General features: G+C 58.8%; 1 protein-coding gene across 1 annotated transcript in view; it reads left to right on the forward strand.

The window, feature by feature from the left end:
* Window positions 1-704: 704 nt before the first annotated feature.
* The window catches only part of NOTCH3 (notch receptor 3), a gene marked incomplete at its 5' end in the record, with an annotated part of 31,998 nt that continues 7,916 nt past the window's right edge, over window positions 705-24,786 (forward strand). The window contains 27 exons of the mRNA XM_081091385.1: window positions 705-804; window positions 3,382-3,460; window positions 8,269-8,411; window positions 8,489-8,827; window positions 8,919-9,041; window positions 9,136-9,369; window positions 9,948-10,103; window positions 10,191-10,376; window positions 10,967-11,080; window positions 11,325-11,438; window positions 12,227-12,460; window positions 12,568-12,678; window positions 13,107-13,299; window positions 13,380-13,531; window positions 13,736-13,849; window positions 14,307-14,462; window positions 15,809-16,034; window positions 16,451-16,652; window positions 16,825-16,978; window positions 17,374-17,558; window positions 18,405-18,537; window positions 18,621-18,878; window positions 18,959-19,077; window positions 19,430-19,995; window positions 21,138-21,470; window positions 23,967-24,121; window positions 24,212-24,437. Of these exons, the coding sequence (XP_080947511.1) occupies window positions 705-804; window positions 3,382-3,460; window positions 8,269-8,411; window positions 8,489-8,827; window positions 8,919-9,041; window positions 9,136-9,369; window positions 9,948-10,103; window positions 10,191-10,376; window positions 10,967-11,080; window positions 11,325-11,438; window positions 12,227-12,460; window positions 12,568-12,678; window positions 13,107-13,299; window positions 13,380-13,531; window positions 13,736-13,849; window positions 14,307-14,462; window positions 15,809-16,034; window positions 16,451-16,652; window positions 16,825-16,978; window positions 17,374-17,558; window positions 18,405-18,537; window positions 18,621-18,878; window positions 18,959-19,077; window positions 19,430-19,995; window positions 21,138-21,470; window positions 23,967-24,121; window positions 24,212-24,437 (5,105 nt within the window). The remainder of the gene's footprint in view (window positions 805-3,381; window positions 3,461-8,268; window positions 8,412-8,488; window positions 8,828-8,918; window positions 9,042-9,135; window positions 9,370-9,947; window positions 10,104-10,190; window positions 10,377-10,966; window positions 11,081-11,324; window positions 11,439-12,226; window positions 12,461-12,567; window positions 12,679-13,106; window positions 13,300-13,379; window positions 13,532-13,735; window positions 13,850-14,306; window positions 14,463-15,808; window positions 16,035-16,450; window positions 16,653-16,824; window positions 16,979-17,373; window positions 17,559-18,404; window positions 18,538-18,620; window positions 18,879-18,958; window positions 19,078-19,429; window positions 19,996-21,137; window positions 21,471-23,966; window positions 24,122-24,211; window positions 24,438-24,786) is intronic.

Here is a 24,786-nt window from a genome sequence, read left to right on the forward strand (position 1 = left end):
ATGGAATTGAGTGGCAGAGTTGTGTGGGGTACGGGGTGGGACAGGAGTCACCGCTGGGGCTCACACAGGGTTGTGCAGCGGAAGGCTGGTCGGAGTGTGTATGTGCACCTTTGCCGTTATTCATGAGACTCCTCTTAGCTGGCGTCTGAGGTCTGAGGCTGCCAACGGCCCCGGGCTCAAGGCTTGGCTGGGCCTGAGTTTCAGGTTTTCCAGCGTTGGAGGTTTAAAGTCCCCGTGAGGTTCGGTGCGTGTGTCTGCATTTGTGCCTGGTGGCTGTGTGCTCCTGAGCCTCTCGGGACCCGTCTGGTCTCAGTGTCGGGGTGTCTGGGGGGTCTGTGCTTGTGTCCGGGCCCTGCCTGTCTCTGGCTCTGGGTGTGTGGGGAGCGGAGATGATCACCAGGCTGGGATGTCTGCCCCCGCGGGTGGGTTGGCCCCGCATCTCCCCGCGGGGCCGGCCTGAGTTTCTGAGGGTCCGCGGGTCCCACGCTGTGTGGGTGGGTGGAGGGTGGGCAGGGACCCTGGGAGGCCGGGCGAGGGGCGGGAGCGCGGGGCTGGCCCGGGGCGGGGCGAACCGCCGGGGCTGGGGGCGGGGCGGCCCGACAGCCTCACTTCGGCGAAGTTGGCGGCGCTGAGGCTGGCCCGGGACGCGCCCGGAGCCGAGGGAAGGAGGGAGGAGGGAGGAGGGAGGGTCGCGGCGGGCCGCCATGGGGCCGGGGACCCGGGTCCGCCGCCGCGGCCTGATGCCGCCGCCGTCCGTGCGGGCGCCGCTGCTATTGCTGCTGCTAGCGGGACCCGGGGCTGCAGGTGAGGGGCCGGGACCCGAGGGTGGAACGAATGCGGGGAGGAAGGGAGGAGAGCGGAGTGCAAGGACCCCTAAGTCTGGTGCTGGTGGGGGACCCTGGAAGCCCAGGACCAGAGCAGGGTCAGGCGCAGGGGCGCTGGAGCCCGGACTGCGTGCCAGCCCCGGGGGACGGGACAGGGACTCAGAATTGGGGGGCGGGGAACCCCAGAGGCCCAAGGCACAGGGGCCCAGGAGCGTCAGGGCTGGGGATATAGAGACCCAGAAGGCCGGGACTGGGAGCTCGAGGTGCGGGGACCAGGGACTCAAAATTGGGGGGGGGACCCAGAATCTGGGGCTCCCTCTCCACCCACGCTCATCCGGAGTCCTGGGAAGGTCACGACTGGAGCTCAAGTGCCCCCAGGGCGGGGACCCCTCGTACAAAAGCCCCACCCCACCCCCACCCCCAACTCTCAGACCCGCGGGGCGGGGGTCGGAGGGCGGGGAGGGGGCGCGAAGTTCTCGCAGCTCCGAGCTCGGAGGAAACTTCCCAGGCCGGAGCGCGGCAAAACCCGGAGCCGGAGCGGCCGCGGGAGCCGGAGTCGCTGCGGCACCCGCGCCCCTTCCCCGGCCCCGGCCCCGGCCCCGCTCCCTCCCCCAGCCGTCGGGATCCGGCGGCCCGGACCCGGTCCCCGCCCTGGGAAGGGAGGGCGGGGGTAGGGGGTCGGGGGCGAGCCCACGTGCTCCTCTTCGACTTCAGCGCCCGGACCTTGCAGCCCGAGCCCCTCCCCAGCCGGCCGGGGGGCCCCCCGCCCCTCCCCCTCCACATTTTCCCCTCCCTCGCTTGGGACAATGGCCGCGGCGTCTAGACACCCCCTCCCCCCGGCCGGCCTCGCGCTTTATTTGCCAGACAAAGCGGGATGGGCGGCGGGGCCGAGCGGGGGCTGTGGGGGCGCATCCCCCCCGCCCAAGGGAGGCCGGGCGGGCGGAGGAGGGACGCGGGCCCAGCAGCCTGGCTGAGGGTCCGGGGGCGCCTCTGTGGGGCTGGGTTCTGGGAGGGGTGGAAGCGCACGAGGGCCTCCCAAGCCCATACACCACCCCCACCTCCCATCCTGCCCCCACCCGCTCCGGGCAGGACCGGGCAAGAGCTGCCGCCCCCGCCAGGCCAGCGGGCACCCACATGGTCTGTCTGTCACACACTCGCAGGCACACACAGCCCTGGGTCACACATATCGAGATGTAGATGTGCACACACAGAGTACACCCCCAGACACCCCCATCCCCCCAGCTCACACAAGACATAGCCAGGCACACACAGCTCACACACTGATGCACACATCTAATCACACGTATTCACACAAAGTGTGCACACCGGCCCAAGGCCTTGCACATGCTGCCTTCACACACCCAGACACATACCCACACAGATCCAAGGGCATGCCCAGCTCACACGTGCAGATGGGCACATCCAACCTATGCACAGCCACACGTACACACACAGACACCCAAATACACAACAGACCCAGCCTGCACACATATGGCACACACGTCTGAACTCCCACGCACATCACGTACACATGCGTGGCTCACAGCTCCCACAGCTGAGAGAGGCCCTCAGGCTGGGTCTCCTGGCCCCCAGTGTGAGTTTGCAAACACCCATCGGCCCCTATGGGGTGACAGTGTCCTGTCCCTGCTTGTCCCCTTCCTCGGGAGCCATATTGGCCCAGGCTCATGTCTCGCTTAACTCCTGTCTCTACGGTGTCTCCTTTTCTCTCTCTGTCTCTCTGCTTCTCTGTCTCCTCTCTCGTGCTGCCTGCTTCTCGTTTCCTTTTTTTATATCTGCCTCTGTTTTTCCCTATCTCCCTCCATCTTTCTATCTCTGTGACACACACACGAACACGGTGGCTCCACACCTGCCAGCACACACACTTCTCCACTAGCTCACACCCAGCCATGCCCCAGACCCGTCTGGCAGGACAGTTAGACCGTGCCACACCCCAGAGGGACACAGCCCTCAGGGTTGGGGACGCTGGACAGGGCAGTACATGTCTGGGGCCAGCTGCCCCTCCCTTCAACACACACCCTGCAACACCCAATGCCGGCTACGCCTGGGGTACATGCCCTGGCCTCTCTCCCTAGAGCCGCTGCACAGGGCTGCACAGCTGGAGAAGATGCCCAACGTCACTGGAAGAGAGGGAGCCATAGCCCAGGACTCCCTGCCGCTGCCCCCTCCATTACCCCAGGATCTGGGTACACAGCCTCAGACCTCCCTTGAATGCTCAGCACCCTCACTTCCTGCCTCTGCACCCCCCATTTTGGCCACTTCCTCAGCCCCCACATCTGGCACAAGTCAGCACCTCCTCTTGTCCGCCCCTGCCTTGTGGTTCCCAGGGCTCAAGCTGGCAGGGACAGCTGCGGCCCCAACAGCTGGGGCCAGGGTGGGGAGCCGTGGGAACCTTAGATGGAGGGGCTCCCTGCACCCTCAGAGACACCCCCAGCTCCGTGCAGCTGTTGCCTGGAAGAGGGAAGGAGGGGGGCTGTCACTCTGAGCTGGGTTTCCTGGGCACCTGGCTGACCTGCCCACCTCTGTTCGCCCCACACAGCTCCCCCTTGCCTGGACGGAAGCCCGTGTTCAAACGGAGGTCGCTGCACCCAGCTGTCCTCCCGGGAGGCTGCCTGCCTGTGAGTGCCTGGCTCAGAGCCATTCGTGGGCCCTGTGTGGGGACGCAGTCTGTCTTGCCCCCCTACTTCTGTGTCCACCGTGAATGCCTCTACTACTTCCTACATGTGTGGCTTGGGCAACTTCTCGATTCTCCTGGAATCAGCAGGGTTAAGAGCAGGAGCTCTGACATCTGCCTGTCCTGGCTTCAAGTCCCACATCATGCTGCAGACTGGCTGGGACTTCAACTCTCTCTCTCTCTCTCTCTCTCTCTCTCTCTCCATATATATATATATATATATATATATATATATATATATATATATATGTTTATTGATTTTTGAGAGAAAGGGAGAGGGAGAGAGAGAGAGAGAGAGAGAGGAAAACATTGATGTGAGACAGAAACATGGACTGGTTGCCTCCCACATGCACCCGGACCGGGAATCAAACCTGCAACCTGGGCATGTGCCCTGACCAGGAATTGTACAGGCGACCTTACACCTTTCGGTGCACGGGATGGTACTCAACTAACTGAGCCACACCGGCCAGGGCTGGGACTTAACTCTAAATCTCAGTGTCCTATTCTGGAAAATGAGCCCAGTAATCCCAACCTCACAGAATTCTCAGCTGCCTGTGGTCACATGTAAAGCCCCTAATGGAGGTAGTTATAATTTTTTTTCAATATATTTTATTGATTTTTTACAGAGAGGAAGGGAGAGGGATAGAGAGTAAGAAACATCGATGAAAGAGAAACATTGATCAGCTGCCTCCCGCACACCCCCGACTGGGGACGCGCCCACAACCAAGGTACATGCCCCTGCCCGGAATCGAACCCGGGACCCTTCAGTCCTCAGGCCGACGCGCTATCCACTGAGCCAAACCGGTCAGAGCGGTAGTTATAATTTAATCAACAAATCTTCAAGGACTAATAGCAGTGGCTTGGGAGGGTACACCATCTGCACCCTCCCCTAGCTCAAGATTTCAAGGTGGGGGCACTGGAGGCCTGTAATACAGCCCAGCTCTGCCACTTCATTGCTGTGTGACCTTGGATTACTCATTTCCTCTCTCTGAATCTCACAGCATCTGTGAAATAGGGGCTTGTCTTCAGGAAGGAGCCCAAGAGTTTGGGAAAGGCAGAGGGCTGGGGAGAGTAGGGAAGAGGCTGGGAGAGAACTGAGCAGAGGCAAATAGCTCAGTTTAAATTCTGGGTTCTGGGTTACCTTGTGCAAGAGCTTTGAGCTCACGGAGCCTCAGTTGTTGCATCTGCAAATTGGGGCAATAACAGTTGCTTATTTATGAGTTGATTGTACAGATTTAAATAAATCCTTCATACAATGAACTCAGCATACTGCTTGGCATACAGCAAGTGCTCAATAAATAGGGCTTATTTTTATTGTTTAAGAGCTTTATTGACAGGTGCTTGCAGTTTGTTGACTTTTTAAAAAAGTTGTAAACCTTTATTTACAAACTAAAAATGAGGATCTTAAAAAACACAACTTGAACAGATATGAAACAATTTAAAAACTTTTATAGGTGAATTGAGAAAAACTAGGCTTAAAAAAAAACCCACCTAAAAAAAAAAACAACACACCCATATTTGTCATTACCAAAAAGAGACATCTTTAGGTAAAAAATGCGTATCTGGTCATTGGGCAAAAAGCCAGCACTGAAGGTCTTCAGCTCCCATCTTATGTTCATTTCTTAATGCTGGAATTTCATATTCATTTCTTCTTGCTGGATGACTAAATCAGATGTCACACTTTGGGTAGAGATGGTATTTACTCAGCCCGCCCAGTTCAGCCTCTGGGGCAACGAATGCTCAGCCTCTCAGCCAGAAGATCTGCGGCTTTTGTCTCTGCCATCTTGTGGCTTAGGGCTTTCTGGGCACCTGCATCGCTAATGGAAGTTGCAGCGGTACCGGTACCATCCTTGCTGTGGCTGCTCGCCTTGGGTCTCATCACCTTGATTTCCTCGTCTTCTTCATTGCTGTCCTCTCTGGGCTGTCTTTAGTGAGGAGGGCCAATAGGGGTTATCATCCTATATAATAAAGTGCTAATATGCTAATTAGACCAAACAGCAGAAGCACCTTCCCCCTGACGACCTTCGACCTTCGGGATGAAGCCAGGGCTTCTAGGGCCAGCGAGGCTGCAAGGGCCGAGCCCCTTGCACCAATTTCGAGCACTGGGCCTCTAGTTATAAATAACAGCAGAGACACAGGAAGTAGGTGCCATAAGGGGGAACCTCTCAAGATTATGGGGAAATGCTTGGTTCCTTTTGTAATATTGTCCTTAGTAAGAGCAGTTCATCCCGTAGCCATTAATTCATTGCTTTACTCATGTATTCAACAACATGTGACTTTAGACCCAGGAGGGCCGCTTTGAAGGCATACACCCACTTTGAATGGAGACCACTTGAGCCCATCTGGGTGGGGAGGCTTAGCCTGGCTGAGCGGGCTTTTCGGGTTGGGAGTCCGCAAAGGTGAAAACAGGGAAAAGTGGGAGCCGACCTGAAGCCACTCACCTGGAGGTGGAGCCGCGGGCGGGCGCCTGCGCAGTAGAGCTCCGCGCCTGGAATCCTGCCGACAGGTGAATGCGCCCGCGGCTGCCCCGCCCCTCGACAGGTGAATCACCGGCGCGCGTGGCCGCCCGGAGCCCGGATTCCCTGGAGTGGAGCGGACTCACTCCCCGGAGCTGGGCTGTGGGATCCACTCCCCACGCACCCCCAGTCTCCTTACACGTCCCAAATACTCGTGTGCTTTCAGGGACGCCCCCCCACGGACTCTCAAGTCTTGCCCCCAAAGTAGGCTTCTAAGCCCTTGTCTCTGTCTCCCAGTCCTCGCCTCCCCTGCCCCCCAAGTCAGCTCTCCCCTCGGTCTCCCCCGAAACCCAGGCCGTGGGGCGGGGCACGGGCGGAGGCTGGAACCGGCCCGACCGGTCGGCAGGGGCGCGGGGCACAGATCGTGGGAACCCGCCGGGGGCGCGGGGAGAGGGCCGCGAGCCGCGCCCTGCCTGGCGGGTGGGACCCGCAGTCCGGGGCGCCCCCCCTCACCCCCCCGTGCAGCGCGCCCCTGCCCCCCGCCCCCCCGTGCAGCGCGCCCCCTCCTGGCGCGCAGTGGTGGTGGCTGTCCTGGCCCTGCGGGCCTTTGAGGAGGGGGCTGGGAGCTGGCTTCTCCCCTCAGGACACCACCTGCGCCCCTGTCCGGCCATGTCCCGACCTGTTTCGCTGGGGGCCGGGGTGGGGGGATCTTGTGGGTGGCGCTGAGGACTGACTCAGCTGCTTGAGTTTAGCCCTAAGCGCCTGGAACAAGCTAGAGGGAGGGACCAGCGGGAGGGTGGGCAGCGTCGGGGTGGGGTCTGGGTCCTCGAGCCTCTCCAGGCCCCTCCCACTGACCAGGCAGGAGATTTCCAGTCCTAAGACCACCCCTTTTCCAGGTCTCACATTTCCCTCACACTCCGTCCAGCTGGCTTTGGGGAGGGGACTGCGTGCTAAAGGAACCCCCCCCCCTCAGCCCCCAGCCCCCCCTCCGCTAAAGAGGGCATCATTGTTAGTGTCTACCTCGCTCCCACCAGTGGAAAGAAGGGATGTATGTGTTCCCAGAAAAGGAGTAGATGTTCTGTGGGGCCCTTCTGTCTATCCATGTGAACGTTGCCCCTCTCTGTGGCCGGGCCTGTGGGCTGGTGTCTGAGTGTTTGCCAGGCAATATGTGGAGTTGGTACGTTTGTGTATGTTCCCGGATCTGTCTGTGTGTGCTGGCTGCTTGTCTTCTGGAGTCTGAGACTAGTTCTCTCTGCCTGGAGCACCCTTCCCCACACAGCCCATGGCCTCCTCCCTCCTGCCCCCATTCCTCTGTGCCCCTTATTTTGTGTCTTAGCTTCCGTTTCCTGTAGTTGCTGTGACAAATTACCCAAAACGGAGTGGTTTAAAACAACAGAAATGTACTCTCACAGTTCTGGAGGCCAGAAGTCTGAAACCACGGTGTTGGTGTTGGCAGCCACCCAGCCACCCGTTCTCCAATGGCCTTTGGGGAGAGTCCTTCCCGCCTCTGCCGCCTTCTAGTAGCTCCGGGCTCTCCTTGGCTTGTGGGTGCAACACTCCACTCCAGTCTCTGGCTCTGCAGGGCGTTCTCTTCTTTCTCCCAAATCGCCCTCTGCCTTTCTCTTAAAAGAACATTATCATTGGATGTAGGCCCACCTGGAAAACCCAGGATGATCTCATCTCTTTAAAAAAAAAACGATTAAAAAATATATATTTTTTTATTTCAGAGAGGAAAGGAGAGGGAGAGATAGAAACATCAAGGAGGAGAGAAAATCATCGATCAGTTGCCTCCTGCATGCTCCCCACTGGGAATTGAGCCCTCAACCCGGGCATGTGCCCTGACCCGGAATTGAACCGTGACCTCCTGGTTCACAGGTCGAAGCTCAACCACTGAGCCACACCAGCTGGGCGAATGATCTCATCTTGATGTCTCACTTAGTTACATCTGCAAAGACTCTTTTTCCAAATAATGTCAGCCACGGCTTCTGGGACGTGTGGACATTTCTTCCCTAGGGCCACCACTCTATACTATACCATGCCCTTCATGGCCATCATGCCCCCACCACCCCCTGCCGGCATGCTGTATACTAACGTGTGATTTGTATATCTTCTCTTCCCCCAAGCTAGCTGTGAGCATCAAGAGGGTGGGACCATTTTATTGTGCTTGCTGCTGTATTCCAATTGCTAAGAACATAATAGGTACTTAGTGAATGTTGCGTGAGTGAATGTGTTTCTTGCCTGTCTTGTGTGTATGTCTGTGTATCTCCTGCCCCCACTGAGCTGTCTCTGCCTACAGGTGCCCACCAGGCTGGGTGGGTGAGCGGTGCCAGCTGGAAGATCCCTGCCATTCGGGCCCCTGTGCTGGTCGTGGTGTCTGCCAGAGCTCGGTGGTAGCAGGCACTGCCCGGTTCTCCTGCCGCTGTCCCCGTGGGTTCAGAGGTAAGGGATGATCTGGAAGGGACCCCGAGGTAGTAAGGATGTGGTCCACCTAACTCACCCTCTTCTGGTCCCTCCAGGCCCTGACTGCTCCCTGCCAGACCCCTGCCTCAGCAGCCCCTGTGCCCATGGGGCCCGCTGCTCAGTGGGGCCTGATGGCCGCTACCTCTGTTCCTGCCCACCTGGCTACCAGGGCCGCAGCTGTCGAAGTGACGTGGATGAGTGCCGGGGGGGAGGTCCCTGCCACCACGGTGGCACATGCCTCAACACACCTGGCTCTTTCCACTGCCAGTGCCCAGCTGGCTACATGGGGCCACTGTGTGAGACCCCTGCAGTGCCCTGTGCTCCTTCACCGTGCCGTAACGGAGGCACCTGTAGACAGAATGGCGATCTCACCTATGACTGTGCCTGCCTTCCTGGTGAGGAAGCTGCTCTCGGGGGAGGCAGCAGGGGTGGGAAAACAGCAGGCCAGCCGACAGTGTCAATACTCGCCTCCTCCTCCCATGCTAGGGTTCGAGGGCCAGAACTGCGAAGTGAATGTGGATGACTGTCCAGGGAACCGGTGCCTAAACGGGGGGACATGTGTAGATGGCGTCAACACCTACAATTGCCAGTGCCCTCCGGAGTGGACAGGTGGGCACTGGGGCTGAAGGGAGCTGGGTGGCGGACCGTGGGGGGGGGGGATGCACAGTCCAGGTGATTGTACTGGTGCATCTGTGTGCCACAGGCCAGTTCTGCACGGAGGACGTGGATGAGTGTCAGCTGCAGCCCAACGCTTGCCACAATGGGGGCACCTGCTTTAACACACTGGGTGGCCACAGCTGTGTGTGCGTCAATGGCTGGACTGGTGAGAGCTGTAGTCAGAATATTGACGACTGTGCCACGGCCGTGTGCTTCCACGGGGCCACCTGCCACGACCGCGTGGCCTCCTTCTACTGTGCCTGCCCCATGGGCAAGACCGGTGAGTGGCTGTTTCCCATGGAGGCGGCAAGGGAGCCATTGATGGCTCTTGAGTGGAGGCAAGGATGGCATCTGACTTGAGTGTTAGAATGATTATGCTGGAGGCCAGATATGGGGAGAAGGGTACGCCTGGGAGAGGCCTGGGAGGAGGGGTTGTGTGTGGGACAGGACAGAAGCCAGGGAAATAGAGAGATATACTGTAAGTAAGAAAGAGAGGAGACCCTTGCAAGTGGCAAAGCTCAGAGAAGGTGTTTGGAAGGGGGATTTGAAAATGGAGGGAAGGGCAGAGGGTGCTACAGAAGCAAAGGCTTGAGGTAGGAGCCTTTCATGTTTCCAACTCATTTTCAAATGACTCAGAAAAAAGGATAGATCAGCCTTACAATAGCTGAATCTAGGTGGCGGGTGTATACCTCAACTTCTCTGTATGTTTAAAACTTTTCATCATAAACAATTAGGAAAGAGGAGCTACTAAATATGCTACAGGTTAATAAAAACAAAACGTAAAACACAATGCGGGGCTGTGGGACCTTTGGACAGCGCCGGAGGGCCTGCCCTTGACCTCTGCCTGTCCCTTCCCAGGGCTTCTGTGTCATCTGGACGATGCCTGTGTCAGCAATCCCTGCCATGAGGATGCTATCTGCGACACGAACCCGGTGAATGGCCGGGCCATCTGCACTTGCCCACCGGGCTTCACCGGTGGCGCGTGTGACCAGGATGTGGACGAGTGCTCCATTGGTGAGGGGGTCATTGTCTGAGTTAGAAGGAGGGGACAGCTCGTTCCTCAGCGGGCCATACCTACCCCGGCTGTGCCTATTTCTGCAGGCGCCAACCCCTGTGAGCACCTGGGCAAGTGTGTGAACACACAGGGCTCGTTCCTGTGCCAGTGTGGCCGAGGCTACACGGGCCCCCGCTGCGAGTCTGACGTCAATGAGTGCCTATCCGGGCCCTGCCACAACCAGGCCACATGCCTCGACCGCATAGGCCAGTTCACCTGCATCTGCATGGCAGGTGCGTGGTGGACGGGGTAGAGGCTCGGCCTAAGGCTGGGTGCCTGCAGGAAGGGACGGGGTGGAACCGGGTTCCCAATGGGACTCTGAGAAAGTGAGGCCTGGGATGAGGTGGAGGTGGGGCCAGAGTAGAACCTTGTGAGAAGCTGGGGGCGTGGTCAAATGGAACCAATGGAATCTCCTGCTGAGAGTGGAGTCTGGACCTAAGGACCGGCTGTGGGGCATGAACGATAGCGGGGCAGGGGCTGGAGTGAGGTTTAGGTGGAGCCTGCAGACTTGCTGGGGTGTGCACAAGGCAATGTGGGGCCTGGGCCTGGGAGCTGGGGACAGGGCGTGCCTGTGGACTGGAGAGGGAAGAGGGTGGTCTAAAGGCAAGGTCCAGACGGAGGAGTCTCAGAAGCCGTGGACTAGTGGGGACCACAGCTTGGTGAGGGTCCGGCCTGAGGACAAAAAGTGAATGTAGGGTTGCGCTGGGGGGAAGGCCAACGCTGAGGGGAACTGATTGGGAAGGGGGGGTACCTACCCCGTTGCCCTCTCTTCAGGCCAGAGGGAAACCCCACGACCCTAATATCCCCCCCCCCCCGCCCCCAGGCTTCACAGGCACCTTCTGCGAGGTGGATATGGACGAGTGTCAGAGCAGCCCGTGTGTCAACGGCGGGGTCTGCAAGGACAGAGTCAATGGCTTCAGCTGCACCTGTCCCTCTGGTGAGGACCTTGGGGCCGGGGAGCCTGACACAGGAGGTCCCTGCAGGGGCACAAGCTCCAGGATGGGAGCCTGAGAGACCGTGTTAGCGGAAAACGATTGCAATAGAAACCGCGTCATGAGAAAATTTGAAATGGATTTAAAACTAAGTAAATGGGCTTCCCACCCAGACAAGGCAGAACTGGCGAGGGGTGACTGCTCTGACCCTGTCTGGGCCTCGGCTCACCCCACTCCCTCCGCACTCAGGCTTCAGCGGGGCGCTGTGCCAGCTGGACGTGGATGAGTGCGCGAGCACGCCCTGCAGGAATGGAGCCAAGTGCGTGGACCAGCCTGACGGCTACGAGTGCCGCTGCGCCGAGGGTGAGGGCTGGCCAATCACAGGCCGGCAGGGATTTGGAGGCGGGGCGTGTGTGTGTGTGTGTGTGTGTGTGTGTGTGTGAGGGCCAATAACAGCCTTGGAAAGGGCTTCGGGGCAGGACTGCATCAAGTCAGGGCCAATGATAGCCAGGGGGCGGAGCCAATGAAGAACTTTAAAGCAGGGGTAGGGGCCAAAGCTCCTGGCGGGATACTGGGCGCAGGGAAGTGTGCGAGGCTTGACCAACGCTACCCCAAGGCACCTCCCATGTGTCCCCATTGGCAGTTGAGGGAGAGGCAGAACTGGGCTGAGAGTGTAGGAATTGGAAACGGGGTCACAACTGAGGGTGGGATTTAACCGTGGGAGGGTCTTTATAAAAAAAATATTTCTTTATTGATTTCAGAGAAGAAGGGAGAAGGAAAGAGAGAGAGAGAAACATCAATGAGGAGAGAGAATCATTGACTGGCTGCCTCCTGCACGCCCCCCACTGGGGATCAAGCCCACAACCCAGGCCTGTGTCCTTGGCCGGAATGAAACCTGGGGCCCTTCCATCTGCAGGCCGAGGCTCTATCCACTGAGCCAAGCCGGCCAGGGCTCGTGGGAGGGTCTCGGTCCGGGGCGAGTTGTGTAGCGAGTTGTGGACGCAGTGAGGCCACTAGGGACAGGGCCGGAACTGCCCCCGCTTTCTGCTGCCTCGATGGGCCTGAGGCAGGGCTGAGCCAGGATTGATTGGGGGCGTGGCTGCGAGCCGGACCTGGGCCAGGGGGCGGAGCCTGACCCTCTGGCCCTGCAGGCTTCGAGGGCACGCTGTGCGAGCTCAACGTGGATGACTGCTCTCCCGACCCGTGCCACCACGGGCGCTGCGTGGATGGCATCGCCAGCTTCTCCTGTGCCTGCGCCCCGGGCTACACTGGCACGCGCTGCGAGAGCCAGGTGAACGAGTGCCGCAGCCAGCCCTGCCGCCACGGGGGCAAATGCCTCGATCTGGTGGACAAATACCTCTGCCGCTGCCCTCCTGGCACCACAGGTGGGACCGGGGGCTGGGCTGGGGCAGCAACAGTACATCCGGAGGGTTTCGGGAGTTCGGGAATGGTGTTCCCGGCGCTCTACCCCTGTCTTGTTCTCCTTCTGCAGGTGTGAACTGTGAGGTGAACATCGACGATTGTGCCAGCAACCCCTGCACCTTCGGAATTTGCCGGGACGGTATCAATCGCTATGACTGTGTCTGCCAGCCTGGCTTCACAGGTGGGCAAGGGGCTGCCACGGGAAGGGGGCCTGAAAGGGTGAGGGTGAAACCGCCCATCCTTCTTGGCCGGGTTTTGCCCGTCTCTTTGCACTGGCTTGGCTGATGAGATTGCCCACACCTTACGGTCTCTCTGTTTGTCCCCATATTGGCTCGAGTTTATCCTGGAACGTAGATAAGGCTGTTCTGATGGGGCGGGGGTGTTTCTGAGTGGGCCAACATGATTTTCAGTGAAAATGAAAATGACTTCATGTAAGTTTGGGAATGAAGATGATCTGGGGGCAGGGCAGCTCTGGGTTGAGGAGTGGCTGTTCTGGTTTGCAGAAGAGCTGATGTGTTATGAGACGGAGAATGTCCTTGCTCCAGGGCGTCCCTCTCTGTCAGCTGGGTTGTCCTTGCCTTTGGTTGAGGTGGCCTGTGTGCTCCCCAGGGCCTCTCTGCAACATGGAGATCAACGAGTGTGCGTCCGGCCCCTGTGGGGAGGGCGGCTCCTGTGTGGATGGGGAAGGTGGCTTCCACTGCCTCTGCCCACCTGGCTCCCTGCCTCCACTGTGCCTGCCCCCAAGCCATCCCTGTGCCCAAGAGCCCTGCAATCACGGTGTCTGCCATGACGCGCCAGGAGGGTGAGGCCTTTTCCCATCTCATGACCCGACCCCCCTTGCCTCTCGGCCCACTTGCCGGCTCTGACTGCCGCCCCCTTCAGGTTCCGCTGTGTATGTGATCCTGGCTGGAGTGGCCCCCAGTGCAGCCAGAGTCTCACTCGAGATGCCTGTGAGTCTCAACCCTGTGGGGCTGGTGGCACCTGCACCAGCAACGGCATGGACTTCCACTGCACCTGTCCCCCCGGCATGCAAGGTGTGTGCCCCCACTGTCCTGCCCAGGCTCTCTGTCTCCCTCTTCCTTCTTCCTTCCCTCTGCTCCACTCTCTTCCTCCTGTGTGTTTGCCTTTCTTTCTTTTCCCCCCTTGTAGCTTGGGAGGTGGGTATCAAGGTGGGGACGCTAGGGGGGATGGGAACAAGGAATCTCTTAAGACTATTTCACTCTGCCTGCCCACCACAGGCCATCAGTGTGAGCTGCTGTCCCCCTGTGCCCCGAACCCCTGTGAGCACGGGGGCCACTGCGAGCCTGGTCCTGGCCACCTGGCTGTCTGCTCCTGCCCCCCTGGCTGGCAAGGTACATGAGCTTCCTCCTCCTCCTCCTCCTCCTCCTCCTTCTCCACTTCCTCTTCCCCTTCCGCTCTCCTCCCTGGGGGCCCAGTGGGGGACTCACCCTTGACCCTATCTCTTTGGGAAGCTTCCTTTTGGAAAGGGACAGAGCTGGACACAGACACTGGCAGCCCCTATGGTCATTGCTAGAGAAGAAGACGGGATAGGTGGCTGGGGAAGCTCGGTTTCAGGCTGGGATTTGGGGAAGCTTCCTGGACGAGTAAAACTCAGAGCATACAGTCAGCACCCGCTGCAGCAAGAAGGCAGCCCTAGGACAGTGTGTGCAAAATGCCCGGAGGACAGGGAGCGCAGAGTTCCTTCTTGCCTTCACCTCTCAGCCTTTAAGTTCTTCATGTGTGACAGGCACCCTCAGACCCCACCCTGTACCCTCTAACCCCAGATGTCACCTTATTTCCCACCCCCAGGCCCTCGATGTCAGCAGGATGTAGACGAGTGTGCTGGCCCCTCACCCTGCGGCCCCCACGGGACCTGCACCAACCTGGCGGGGAGTTTTAGTTGCACCTGCCATGGGGGGTATAGTGGCTCTTCCTGTGACCAGGACATCGATGACTGTGACCCCAGTGAGTTCAGGGGAGCCTGTGGGGGGCGCTGCCCTAGGAAACATGTTCATTAAGCCTATACTGTGTGCTGGGCATTGTGCTTTAATTTCATCTTCGTAGTTCTCTTATTTTTCCCATTTTACTCCTGGAACTTGAGACCTAAAGAGGTTACGTGACTTGCCTAAGGTCACGGAGCAGGTAAGGGATAAGTTGGGATCGGAGGACAGGTCTGCCTGACGCCCAGTCTCTGTGACCAAGCGAGTAGGATTGTGTGTAAAGTATGAGATCAGAGACCCCTAGTGAGTTCTCCAGGAGTGCTGTCCAACAGACAACGCAAGCCGCATAAGCAATTACAATTTTTTGAGTACTCACATTTAAAAAGTTAAAAAAAACCAAGAAAGGTGATATTATATTTAATAATATATATCATTTAACCTAATATATGAAATTATCATTTCAACATATAATCAATAGAAAACTATTGAGATATTTTACATTCTTCTTATTTTTAAAGTCTCACTCGAGGATATTTTTTTCTTTTCTTTTTTTTTTTAATACATTTTATTGATTTTTTTACAGAGAAGAAGGGAGAGAGATAGAGAGTTAGAAACATCGATCAGCTGCCTCCTGCACATCTCCCACTGGGGATGTGCCCACAACCCAGGTACATGCCCTTGACCGGAATCGAACCCGGGACCCCTCAGTCCGCAGGCCGACGCTCTATCCACTGAGCCAAACCGGTTTCAGCGAGGATATTTTTTTCCATTGACAGGAGGGAGGAGGAGGGAAGGAAGGGAGAGAGAGAGAGACATCAGTTGGTTGCCTCCCACACTTGTCCTGGTCTGGGGCCAGGGATCAAACCTGTGATCCATTGGTCCATTGGTCCAAGGGCCGAATCTCTAACCACTGAGCAACTCAGCCAGGGCTATATTCTTCTTCTTCTTTTTTTTTTAAAATATATATTAAGCCTTCAGAATCCGAAATCTGGTGTTTGTTTTACACTTACAACACATCTCAATCTGGGCCAGCCACATGTCAAGGTCTTAATAGCCACATGTGGCAAGTGGCCACTATACTGGCCAGTGCAGGTCTGGAGGAAGCCCCCTGTGCTGAGTCAAGGGATTAAGCGGACACACCTGACAGCATGTGCTTAACAGCTCAGAGGCCCTCTAGGTTCTGCCAAGCTCGTCCTCTTCCACCAAAGTGAGGTTTCCAGATACGGGAGGGGCTGCGGCAACAAAGGGGACGATTTGATCGCTCTGACCAAATAAGCCTGGCTTACTTCCGAGTTCCCGCTATGCAAGGCCTGGCCAGGTCAGTCAAGGCTGATGGGTGAGTGAGCAGACCTCGCTCCCTTCTGCCCACAGATCCCTGCCTGAATGGTGGCTCCTGTCAGGACCGCGTGGGCTCCTTTTCCTGCTCCTGCCTCCCAGGCTTTGCTGGCCCCCGCTGTGCCCGCGACGTGGACGAGTGTCTGAGCAGCCCCTGTGGCCCCGGCACCTGCACCGACCACGTGGCCTCCTTCACCTGCACCTGCCCCCCAGGCTATGGAGGCTTCCGCTGTGAGCAGAACCTACCTGACTGCAGCCCCAGGTGGATGGACCCTCTACTGGGAGCTCAGGGACCCTGGCGGGGAGGGGGGGGGCCGCGGGGGGGGGGGGATGGGACCTGAGCAGGAGTGGGGCTAAGAAGGGCGGGTCCTCAGGTTGGCACCCAACTCAGGACTCTGGTGCCTGATGGGGCGGTGTGAGAAGGGGCAGGGTCATCTTAGAGATGCTGGTCCCTAAGGGGGTGAGACCAGACCAGAGTGGGGCCTCCACGTGGTTCCCACGTTAGTGCCGAAGCACCTGGTAAATTGGGGCTAAGGGACAGGACAGGGCTGCAGTCTCTCCTGGCGGGAGGTAGCGGGTAGGGGTCCAAGTAGAGGCACTCAAGGCTCGGCAGGGCCCAGGGTGGAGGGCGGGGCCTCCAAGGGGGCGGGGCCTGACCCACCCTCGCTTTCCCTCCAGCTCCTGCTTCAATGGTGGGACCTGCTTGGACGGAGTGAACTCGTTCAGCTGTCTCTGCCGCCCTGGCTACACTGGCGCGCACTGCCAGCAGGAGGCCGACCCCTGCCTCTCCCGGCCCTGTCTGCACGGGGGTGTCTGCACGGCCACCTACCCTGGCTTCATCTGCGCCTGTCCAGAGGGCTTCACTGGCGCTCAGTGTCAGGTGGGGTGGGGTCACTGGGAGGTGGGTTTTGGGGGGAGGTGTCTGGAGGGGTGTCCTGGGGGAGGGGCCTGTATGGGATCCTGGGCAGGGGGCCTGCTGGGCACCCTGGGGGAGAATCTGGGGAGTGATTTCTGGGGGTCGCTGGGTGCTGAGACTGTGGCTTCCCCTGCAGACACTGGTAGACTGGTGCCGCCTTGAGCCTTGTCAGAACGGGGGTCGCTGTGCCCAGATGGGGGGCTCCTTCTACTGCCTCTGTCCTCCGGGGTGGAGCGGCAGCCTCTGCGACATCCAGAGCCTGCCCTGCCGGCAGGCGGCGGCCCAGCTGGGTGAGCGGGAGTGTGTGGTGGTGTGTGCCGCCGGGGAGGGCGTGTGTGCATGTACTTCCTGCCAGGGTGAGCCCAATGGGGCTGTGACAGCACACATGGGCGGGGTGGGGGGGGGGGTGCGGCTGAGTGTGACTGTGTGACATGACTAGAGGGTGTGTGTGTCTGTCCCCATAAGACCACTGGAATGACGTCTGCAGCGTCCGGCTGAGCTGGCGTGGGCAGCAAACACGTGTGTGCCAGTGATGAGAACTGTGCAGTGTCGAGGGATGTGTGACAACCAGATGGAGGTGGTGGGACCCTGGTGACTGGTGGCAGCAGGGGTGTTAGGCGGTGCTGTGTGTGTTGCGGGCGGGGGGTGGGGGGGGAGTGTGTGCCTGACACCCCTCTCTGTGCAGGGGTGCGGCTGGAGCAGCTGTGTCAGGCTGGTGGGCAGTGTGTGGACAAGGAGAGCTCCCATTACTGCGTGTGCCCAGAGGGCCGCACAGGCAGCCACTGTGAGCAAGAAGTGGACCCCTGCTTGGCCCAGCCCTGCCAGCACGGGGGCACTTGCCAAGGCTACACGGGGGGTTATGTGTGCGAGGTAAGGGGCACCCAGGGGAGGGGAGAGGGGAACGAGTTACATGTAGGTGTGTCTGGGCACACGTTTCTGTGTGTCTGTAGCCTGGTGTGGGTGTGTCTCTCTAGGCGAGCCTAGTTTTTTGTTTGTTTGTTTTGTTTTTTGTTAGCTCTCACCCAAGGATATTTTTCCATTGAATTTTAAAGAAAGTGGAATGGAGGGAAGGAGGGAGGGAGGGGGGGAGAGAAGGAGAGAGAGGGAAAAAGAGAGATAAACATCAATGTGCAAGAGACACATGGATTGGTTGCCTCCCGCATGCACCCCCATCTGGGCCGGGGGCTGAACCTGCAACCCAAGTACGTGCCCTTGACTAGAATTGAACCCGAGACCCTTTGGTGCATGGGCCAGTGCTCTAACCATGGGGCAACACCAGCCAGGGCGTCATGTCTGGGCTTTTACTTTTGTGACTGAGTATGTCTTTGTGGGTGTCACCCTGGGTAGCTCTGGGGGTGTTTCTGTCTGTCTGGGTGTGTGTCTGTCTTTGGTTGGTTCCTGGACATACCTGTGTGTCTGTGCATGGAGTCTCTCTGGGCACGAAGGCACTTGCAGGTGCCTGAGTGTGCGTTCCTGGTTGTGTGTCTTGGGTAGATCTGGGTATCTGGGTGTTTCTGCCGTGTGTCTGTAGGAGTGTGTCCATCTGCACTGGGTATGCCTGGGTCCTCTGTGCCTGGGTGTGTGTTTTCTGCACCCTGGGCATGCCTCTGTGTTTTGGGCGACTGTGTGTGTCTTTTTGTGCTGGGATTTTCTGTCTCCACCGGAGCGTCTGTGTCCCTCGGGGCTGAGTGGGTCCCTGTCTCGCCCTCACCACAGTGTCCAGCCGGCTACGCTGGTGACAACTGTGAGGATGACGTGGATGAGTGTGCCTCGGAGCCCTGCCAGCATGGGGGCTTCTGCATTGACCTTGTGGCCCGATACCTCTGCTCCTGTCCTCCTGGGACGCTGGGTATGCCAGGGCCAGGGTCGGGGGCAGGCTGGGAGGCGGGCTCTCTGTCGCCCCTGACTCCTCCCCTGATCTTCCTTCCCCAGGGGTTCTCTGTGAGATTAATGAGGACGACTGTGGCCCAGGCCCGCCCCGGGACCCAGGTCCGAGGTGCTTGCACAATGGTACCTGTGTGGACCTGGTGGGCGGCTTCCGCTGTGCCTGCCCCCCAGGATACACGGGCCTGCGCTGTGAGGCCGATATCAATGAGTGTCGCCCGGGCGCCTGCCACGCAGCACACACCCGGGACTGCCTGCAGGACCCCGGTGGGGGCTTCCGCTGCCTTTGCCGGCCCGGCTTCGCAGGTAAGGGTGGGCCCGGGGCTGACCTAGGCTCCGGCCTGTGTTCCCCCATCGTGGCTGATCCACGGCTCCTGCTTGCCCAGGTCCCCGCTGTCAGACCGTCCTGTCTCCCTGCGAGTCCCAGCCCTGCCAGCACGGAGGCCAGTGCCGTCCTGGCCCAGGTTCTGGGGGTGCACTGACCTTCACCTGCCATTGTGTCTCGGTAAGCGGGGGGTGGCCGGTCACATCAGGGTCTCCGGGAGGGAGTGGGACTGTGGCCTGGTGGGAGGGCGTGCCTTTAGGGGAGAAGAGGCGCAAGGGAAACGGGTCTGGGAAATGTTGATATTACCTGGAAGTCGCGGGAAGGGGTGAGGCTGGGGCTTGGAGGCGTGGCTTCTTGGGGAAGGCAAGGCGTAGGTGCATAGTGGGGCATCCAGCGGAAGGGGGAGAGGTTTGGTACGACCTGGGGAGACTGGAGGCCCAAGCGTTCCCTGGTCCTGACTCCCATCCTCCCCCCTCTCTCTCTTCCTCCAACCCCTGCCCCGGGCTTTCTTTTTTCTCTCCCCCACCCCCAGCCGTTCTGGGGCCCGCGGTGTGAGCGGGTGGCGCGATCGTGCCGGGAGCTGCAGTGCCCCGCGGGCATCCCGTGCCAGCAGACGGTCCGTGGGCCGCGCTGCGCCTGCCCTCTGGGGCTGGCAGGGCCCGCCTGCCGCGGCGTCCCGGAGCTGCCGCCGGGGGCCCCCAACGCCAGCTGCGTGGTCTCCCCCTGCCTGCACGGGAGCTCGTGCATCCCGGAACCTTCCGCGCCCTTCTTCCGCTGCGCGTGCGCTCCCGGCTGGGCCGGGCCGCGCTGCGAGGTGCCGGCGGCGGCGCCCGAGGCCCCCGAGGAGCCGCTGTGCCCGAGCGCCGCCTGCGAGGCCAAGAGCGGGGACCAGCGCTGCGACCGGGAATGCAACAGCCCGGGCTGCGGCTGGGACGGCGGCGACTGCTCGCTGAGCGTGGGCGACCCCTGGCGGCAGTGCGCGGCGCTGCAGTGCTGGCGCCTCTTCAACAACAGCCGCTGCGACCCCGCCTGCAGCTCCCCCGCCTGCCTTTACGACAACTTTGACTGCAGGGCTGGAGGCCGCGAGCGCACCTGCAAGTGAGCCCCTCCCTCCGTCTGTCTGTGCATGGGCCCCGCCTCTGTCCATCCATCTATCCATCCATCCATCCATTCGCCCCAGTCTGTGTCTTGTCTGTCCACGCGCCACATCTCACCGTCCGGGGTCCTGCCTCCCTATCTGTCCACTCATTTGCCTTGGTCTGTCTGTCTTTCAGTCTATCCTTAGACTGTTGGGCCGTCCATTCATTTGCCCTGTCTGCTTCTTAGTGTACCTGTCCTGCCCAGCTGAGTGCCACTTCTGTCTGTTGGCCCATCCTTGCTCATGTGCCCTCTCTGTCCATCCTTGGGCCCTGCCTGTCCCAATGTTCCCATCTGTCTGTCCATCCATGTACCCGCCTCTCTCTTTTTCTGTCTACTTCTGCACTCCATTTTTCCCTCCCTGTGCCCTGTTTGTCCGTCTTGCTGTCCATTCACGAATTCCTTTCGCCCCTCTGTGCGCCACGCTGTATGTTGTCCATCTCATCTGTGCATCTATCTGTTTGTATGCCAGTCTGTCTGTCCATGTGCCTCATATATCGGTCCATCTGATCATCTTTGTGTCCCACCTATTCATCTATGTCTCCTTGTCTGTCCTTCTGTCCTTCCACGCACCCCTTTTGCCTCTCTATATGCCCATACAGCTGTCCTTGCCCTTGCCTGTCTGTCCTGCCCCTCTCTGTGTCTATCCATGCCCCATCTGTCTGTCCCATGCATTCCATCTGTCCATCCTGTGCTCTGTCCCTTCTGTCTCACTGCTGTATTTTCCTCCTTAGCATGTAATCCTACATAGCATTCTCTCTGTGTGTTGTTTACATTTAGCGTTTACTGCCATGTAAAGGAAATGTGTTATATCCTCTCCTTTACCATCTGTCCCCAACCCCCGGCATGCCAGCTCCACTGTTCACGGGTATGCCTGGGCCTATCCTGGGTGCCCGCAGCAGGCTCAGCACCTATCAGGTGTTATCCATAGTGATTTATTCATAGTTGCTGAGCGAGTGGCTGGATTTCCAGAAAGCCTGACGTATTCAGACACTTTCCAGCCCTCTGTGCTTGCTGTCTGACCCCCTTCTGTCTCCGGAGCTGGGGTGCGCTGTGTGCAGGGGGCTGGAGGCGCCCTGACGGCACCCCCTTCCTGCCCCCAGTCCGGTCTATGAGAAGTACTGCGCGGACCACTTTGCAGACGGCCGCTGCGACCAGGGCTGCAACACGGAGGAGTGCGGCTGGGACGGGCTGGACTGCGCGGGCGAGGTGCCGGCGCTGCTGGCCCGCGGCATGCTGGTGCTCACCGTGCTGCTGCCGCCCACGGAGGTGCTGCACGCGGGCACCGACTTCCTGCAGCGCCTCAGTGCCATCCTGCGCACTTCCCTGCGCTTCCGCCTGGACGAGCGCGGCCAGGCCATGGTCTTCCCTTACCACCGGCAGGACCCCGGCTCGGAAGCCCCGCACTTGCGCGAGCTGGCCCCCGAGGTGATTGGGTGAGTGGCTCTACCCTGAGAGCTGTGGGGGCTCTACCCTGAGAGCTGTGGGGGCCGCGCAGGTACCGCGTGGGGGACCGGAAGGGGCACCGTGGGTGAGGTCTGGTGTGTTTCACTTCCCTTAACATCTTGGGGAGTCTTCTTGTTGCCAATAAGTCCAGCACGTCTCCACCTTGACGGCATGAACGTTTGGGGCAGGATCATTCTTTGCTGCGCAGTGTCCTGTGCATGTGGAAAGCTGAGCAGCATCCCTGGCTTCCACCCACTTAGATACAAGTAGCAGCCCGCCCCCAAGATATGGGCCAGGGTCACTTGGGGAGCAGAATTGCCCCTGGATATAGACTTACCTCCTTCAGGACAGGCAGGGGTATAGCAGAGTAGTTCAGAACGTATGTATGTAGTTTTTTCTTAGAAATGGAAAACATGGAACTCTCCTGTTGGTGGCCTGGTCTACCAGGCCGGACAGTGCCAGAGAGTGGTGTGGTCTCTGAGCTGGGTGGGCCCTGACACAGAGGAAGGATGAGTTTTAGAGATGGGGCCATGGTCTCTGATGGGATGCAGCTGGGCTTGGCGGAGGGGTGAGGGCTGGGGGGGTGCCGGTGGTGGTGGAAGAGGGTGGCTTATGTGCCAGACCCTGGCTGGGGTGAGCAAGTGGCTGCAGGTGTCTCATCAAATTGAGGACACAGGGTGAAAATTAGGGTTGCTTTCGGGCTTGTAGAATCTGAGGAGTCTGGAGATCCCCAGAAAGCAACCAGGGTCTGAAGATAGAGACAAGAAAGACAAAAGAGTATTGGCAATCATTGAAGTCATGAGAAGGACTCAAAGAAATGGGGAGAGAGGTGGGGATAGAAGGCTGATCTGGGGCCCAGCCGTGTGGCTCAGTGGTTGAGCATAGACTTCTGACCTGGAGGTCATGGTTTGATTCCCCGTCATAGCACATGCATGAGATGTGGGCTCCATTCCCAGTGCGGGGCATGCAGGCAGCCGATCAATGATTCTCTCTCATCATTGATGTTTCCATCTCTCTCTCTCTGTCCCTCTCTGAAATCAATCAATAATCTATCTCTATCTATCTATCTATCTATCTATCTATCTATCATCTATCTATCTATCTATTTTAAAGAATGATCTGGAAACACGGAGACCTAAGGATTGGTTGAGGGAAATTAGCTCAGAAAAGAGAGGCACCAAGCAAGAGCTCGCTGCCTGAGGTGCATGGAAGCCAATACTATGGCACTGGCAAGGCTCAAGTCTGTTTCCCTGATCCAGGGTTTGGAGCAAGATTTAAGGGGTTTCAGTGTCAGATCTTTGGACCCTTCACCTCTCAAAAGGTTCCAGTATTCAGGTTCTGGTCATGTGCTTGTTCTCTGGTTCTGTGGGGAGAGCAGTTGAGGGTTCATAAGTTACTCATGAGTGGTGTATCCAAGGTGTTTTTTTTGTTGTTGTTGTTAATCCTTACCCGAGGGTATTTTTTCCATTGATTTCTAGAGAGTGGAAGGGAGGGAGAAGGGAGGGGAAAGAGAGAGAGAGAGACATTGATATGAGAGACACCTTGATCGGCTGCCTTGTGCATGTGCTCTGGCTGGGGCTGGGGTTGGAGCCTGGAATTGAACTGGTGACCCTTGGGCCGATGCTCTAACCACTTAGCAACACCAGCTGGGGCTACCCATGGTTTAAACTTTAGTTCTGGGGTCTTGTTAGAAATAGGATAGGACCAGTTCTGTGGTTATAAGAGGAAAAGGGGCAGCTGGAGAAATAGGAAGAGATGGGTTATGGGGTTCTTAGGATCCCGAGGAAAAAGGGATTTGGAGGGTTGGATTCCTGGAAGCAGAGCCTGAGATGGGCACTCAGATATCTGTGCCCTATGGAGGGTGCTCTCAGGAGAGAGGGATGAAGAGAGCAGGATGGGGTAGGGGAGAAACTGAGGCAGGAGGGAGCCCCAGCCACTGTCTGGCTTCAGCCTGATTCGTTGGAGTGCTCGCTCCCGAGCATGAATAGCACCTCAGTGCCAGTCCCACCTTGAGACAGGAGGGCCAGCTTTTGTATATCTCACATCAGCCTGTCACTGGCTGATGCTCCCCTAAGAGGTGTCGCTTCCCAAGGGAGAGGGTTCCCACCTTGCCGAGTGAGGCCAGTTCTCCCGAGAAGTGGAGGGGCGGGCTCCCACTTTTAGAAGCCAGAGCTCATAGCAGTCCGGAGACGGATGCAGCAACCTGATAAGGGAGATCTGGGCCTGTGCCCGACAGCAGCCACGAGAGATGTTGCCATGAAAACATGCCCGTGGGAGCCATGGTCTGGGGGACTCTGGTGGCCTCAGCAAAACTGGTTTGGGGAGTGTGGTGGGGTTGGATGCCAGATGGGGGCAGGTGGGCCATGGTGACATGTGAGTGGACACAGCTCTTCGGAGCCTGGCACTGGGGTGGGAGATGGGGCTTGGTGCCAGCCTGGCAGTAGGTGCCCACTAAGCCGGCTGATCTCTCCTCTGTGTCCCCACAGCTCAGTGGTGATGCTGGAGATTGACAACCGACTGTGTCTGCAGTTGCCTGAGAATGACCACTGCTTCCCTGACGCCCAGAGTGCGGCCGACTACCTGGGGGCGCTGTCCGCGGTGGAGCGCCTGGACTTCCCATACCCGCTGTGGGCTGCGCGGGGTGAGCCCGGCTGGGGGGCGAGCAGGGTGGCCCCGGGGCTCCCAGGGTGGGGTCCAGGCCGTGGCTGAAGTCCTTCATTTCTGCCTGCAGGAGAGCCGCTGGAGCCGCTGGAGCCGCTGGGTGTGCCGCTGCTGCCGCTGCTGGCGGCCAGCGCGGTCTTTCTGCTGGTCATCCTTGTCCTGGTGGTCATGGTGGCCCGGCGCAAGCGTGAGCACAGCACCCTCTGGTTCCCCGAGGGCTTTGCGCTGCACAAGGACGTGGCCGCTGGCCACAAGGGCCGGAGGGAGCCTGTGGGCCAAGATGCACTTGGCATGAAGTGAGGACCCTGCCCTTTCCTTGTCTCTGACTTTAGGGGCCTTGTGAGCCCTTGAGTCCATCTTGACCTGACTCTGACCCTAATTGGACCCTAACTTCAGACTTCAGCCTGGACCCCAGTATCTATCCCCTTGACTAGTGATTCTATGATCCCTTGGGGATCACCCCTGATTCGTGACCCCTGATTCCATTTCCTGTGTCCCAGTTTCTTTAACTCAAATTCTATCCTGACCCCACCTGAACTTGACCCCAGCCCTCGCTTCTCAGATTTCATGCTAATACTCAGCATTCATTCCTACATGACTGCTGGCTCCATGACCCCTGTTAGGTACCCCAAACCCTTCCTGACC

Source organism: Myotis nattereri (assembly GCF_964212035.1).
Source record: "Myotis nattereri genome assembly, chromosome: 5".
In the NCBI taxonomy this organism is placed as follows: domain Eukaryota; kingdom Metazoa; phylum Chordata; class Mammalia; order Chiroptera; family Vespertilionidae; genus Myotis; species Myotis nattereri.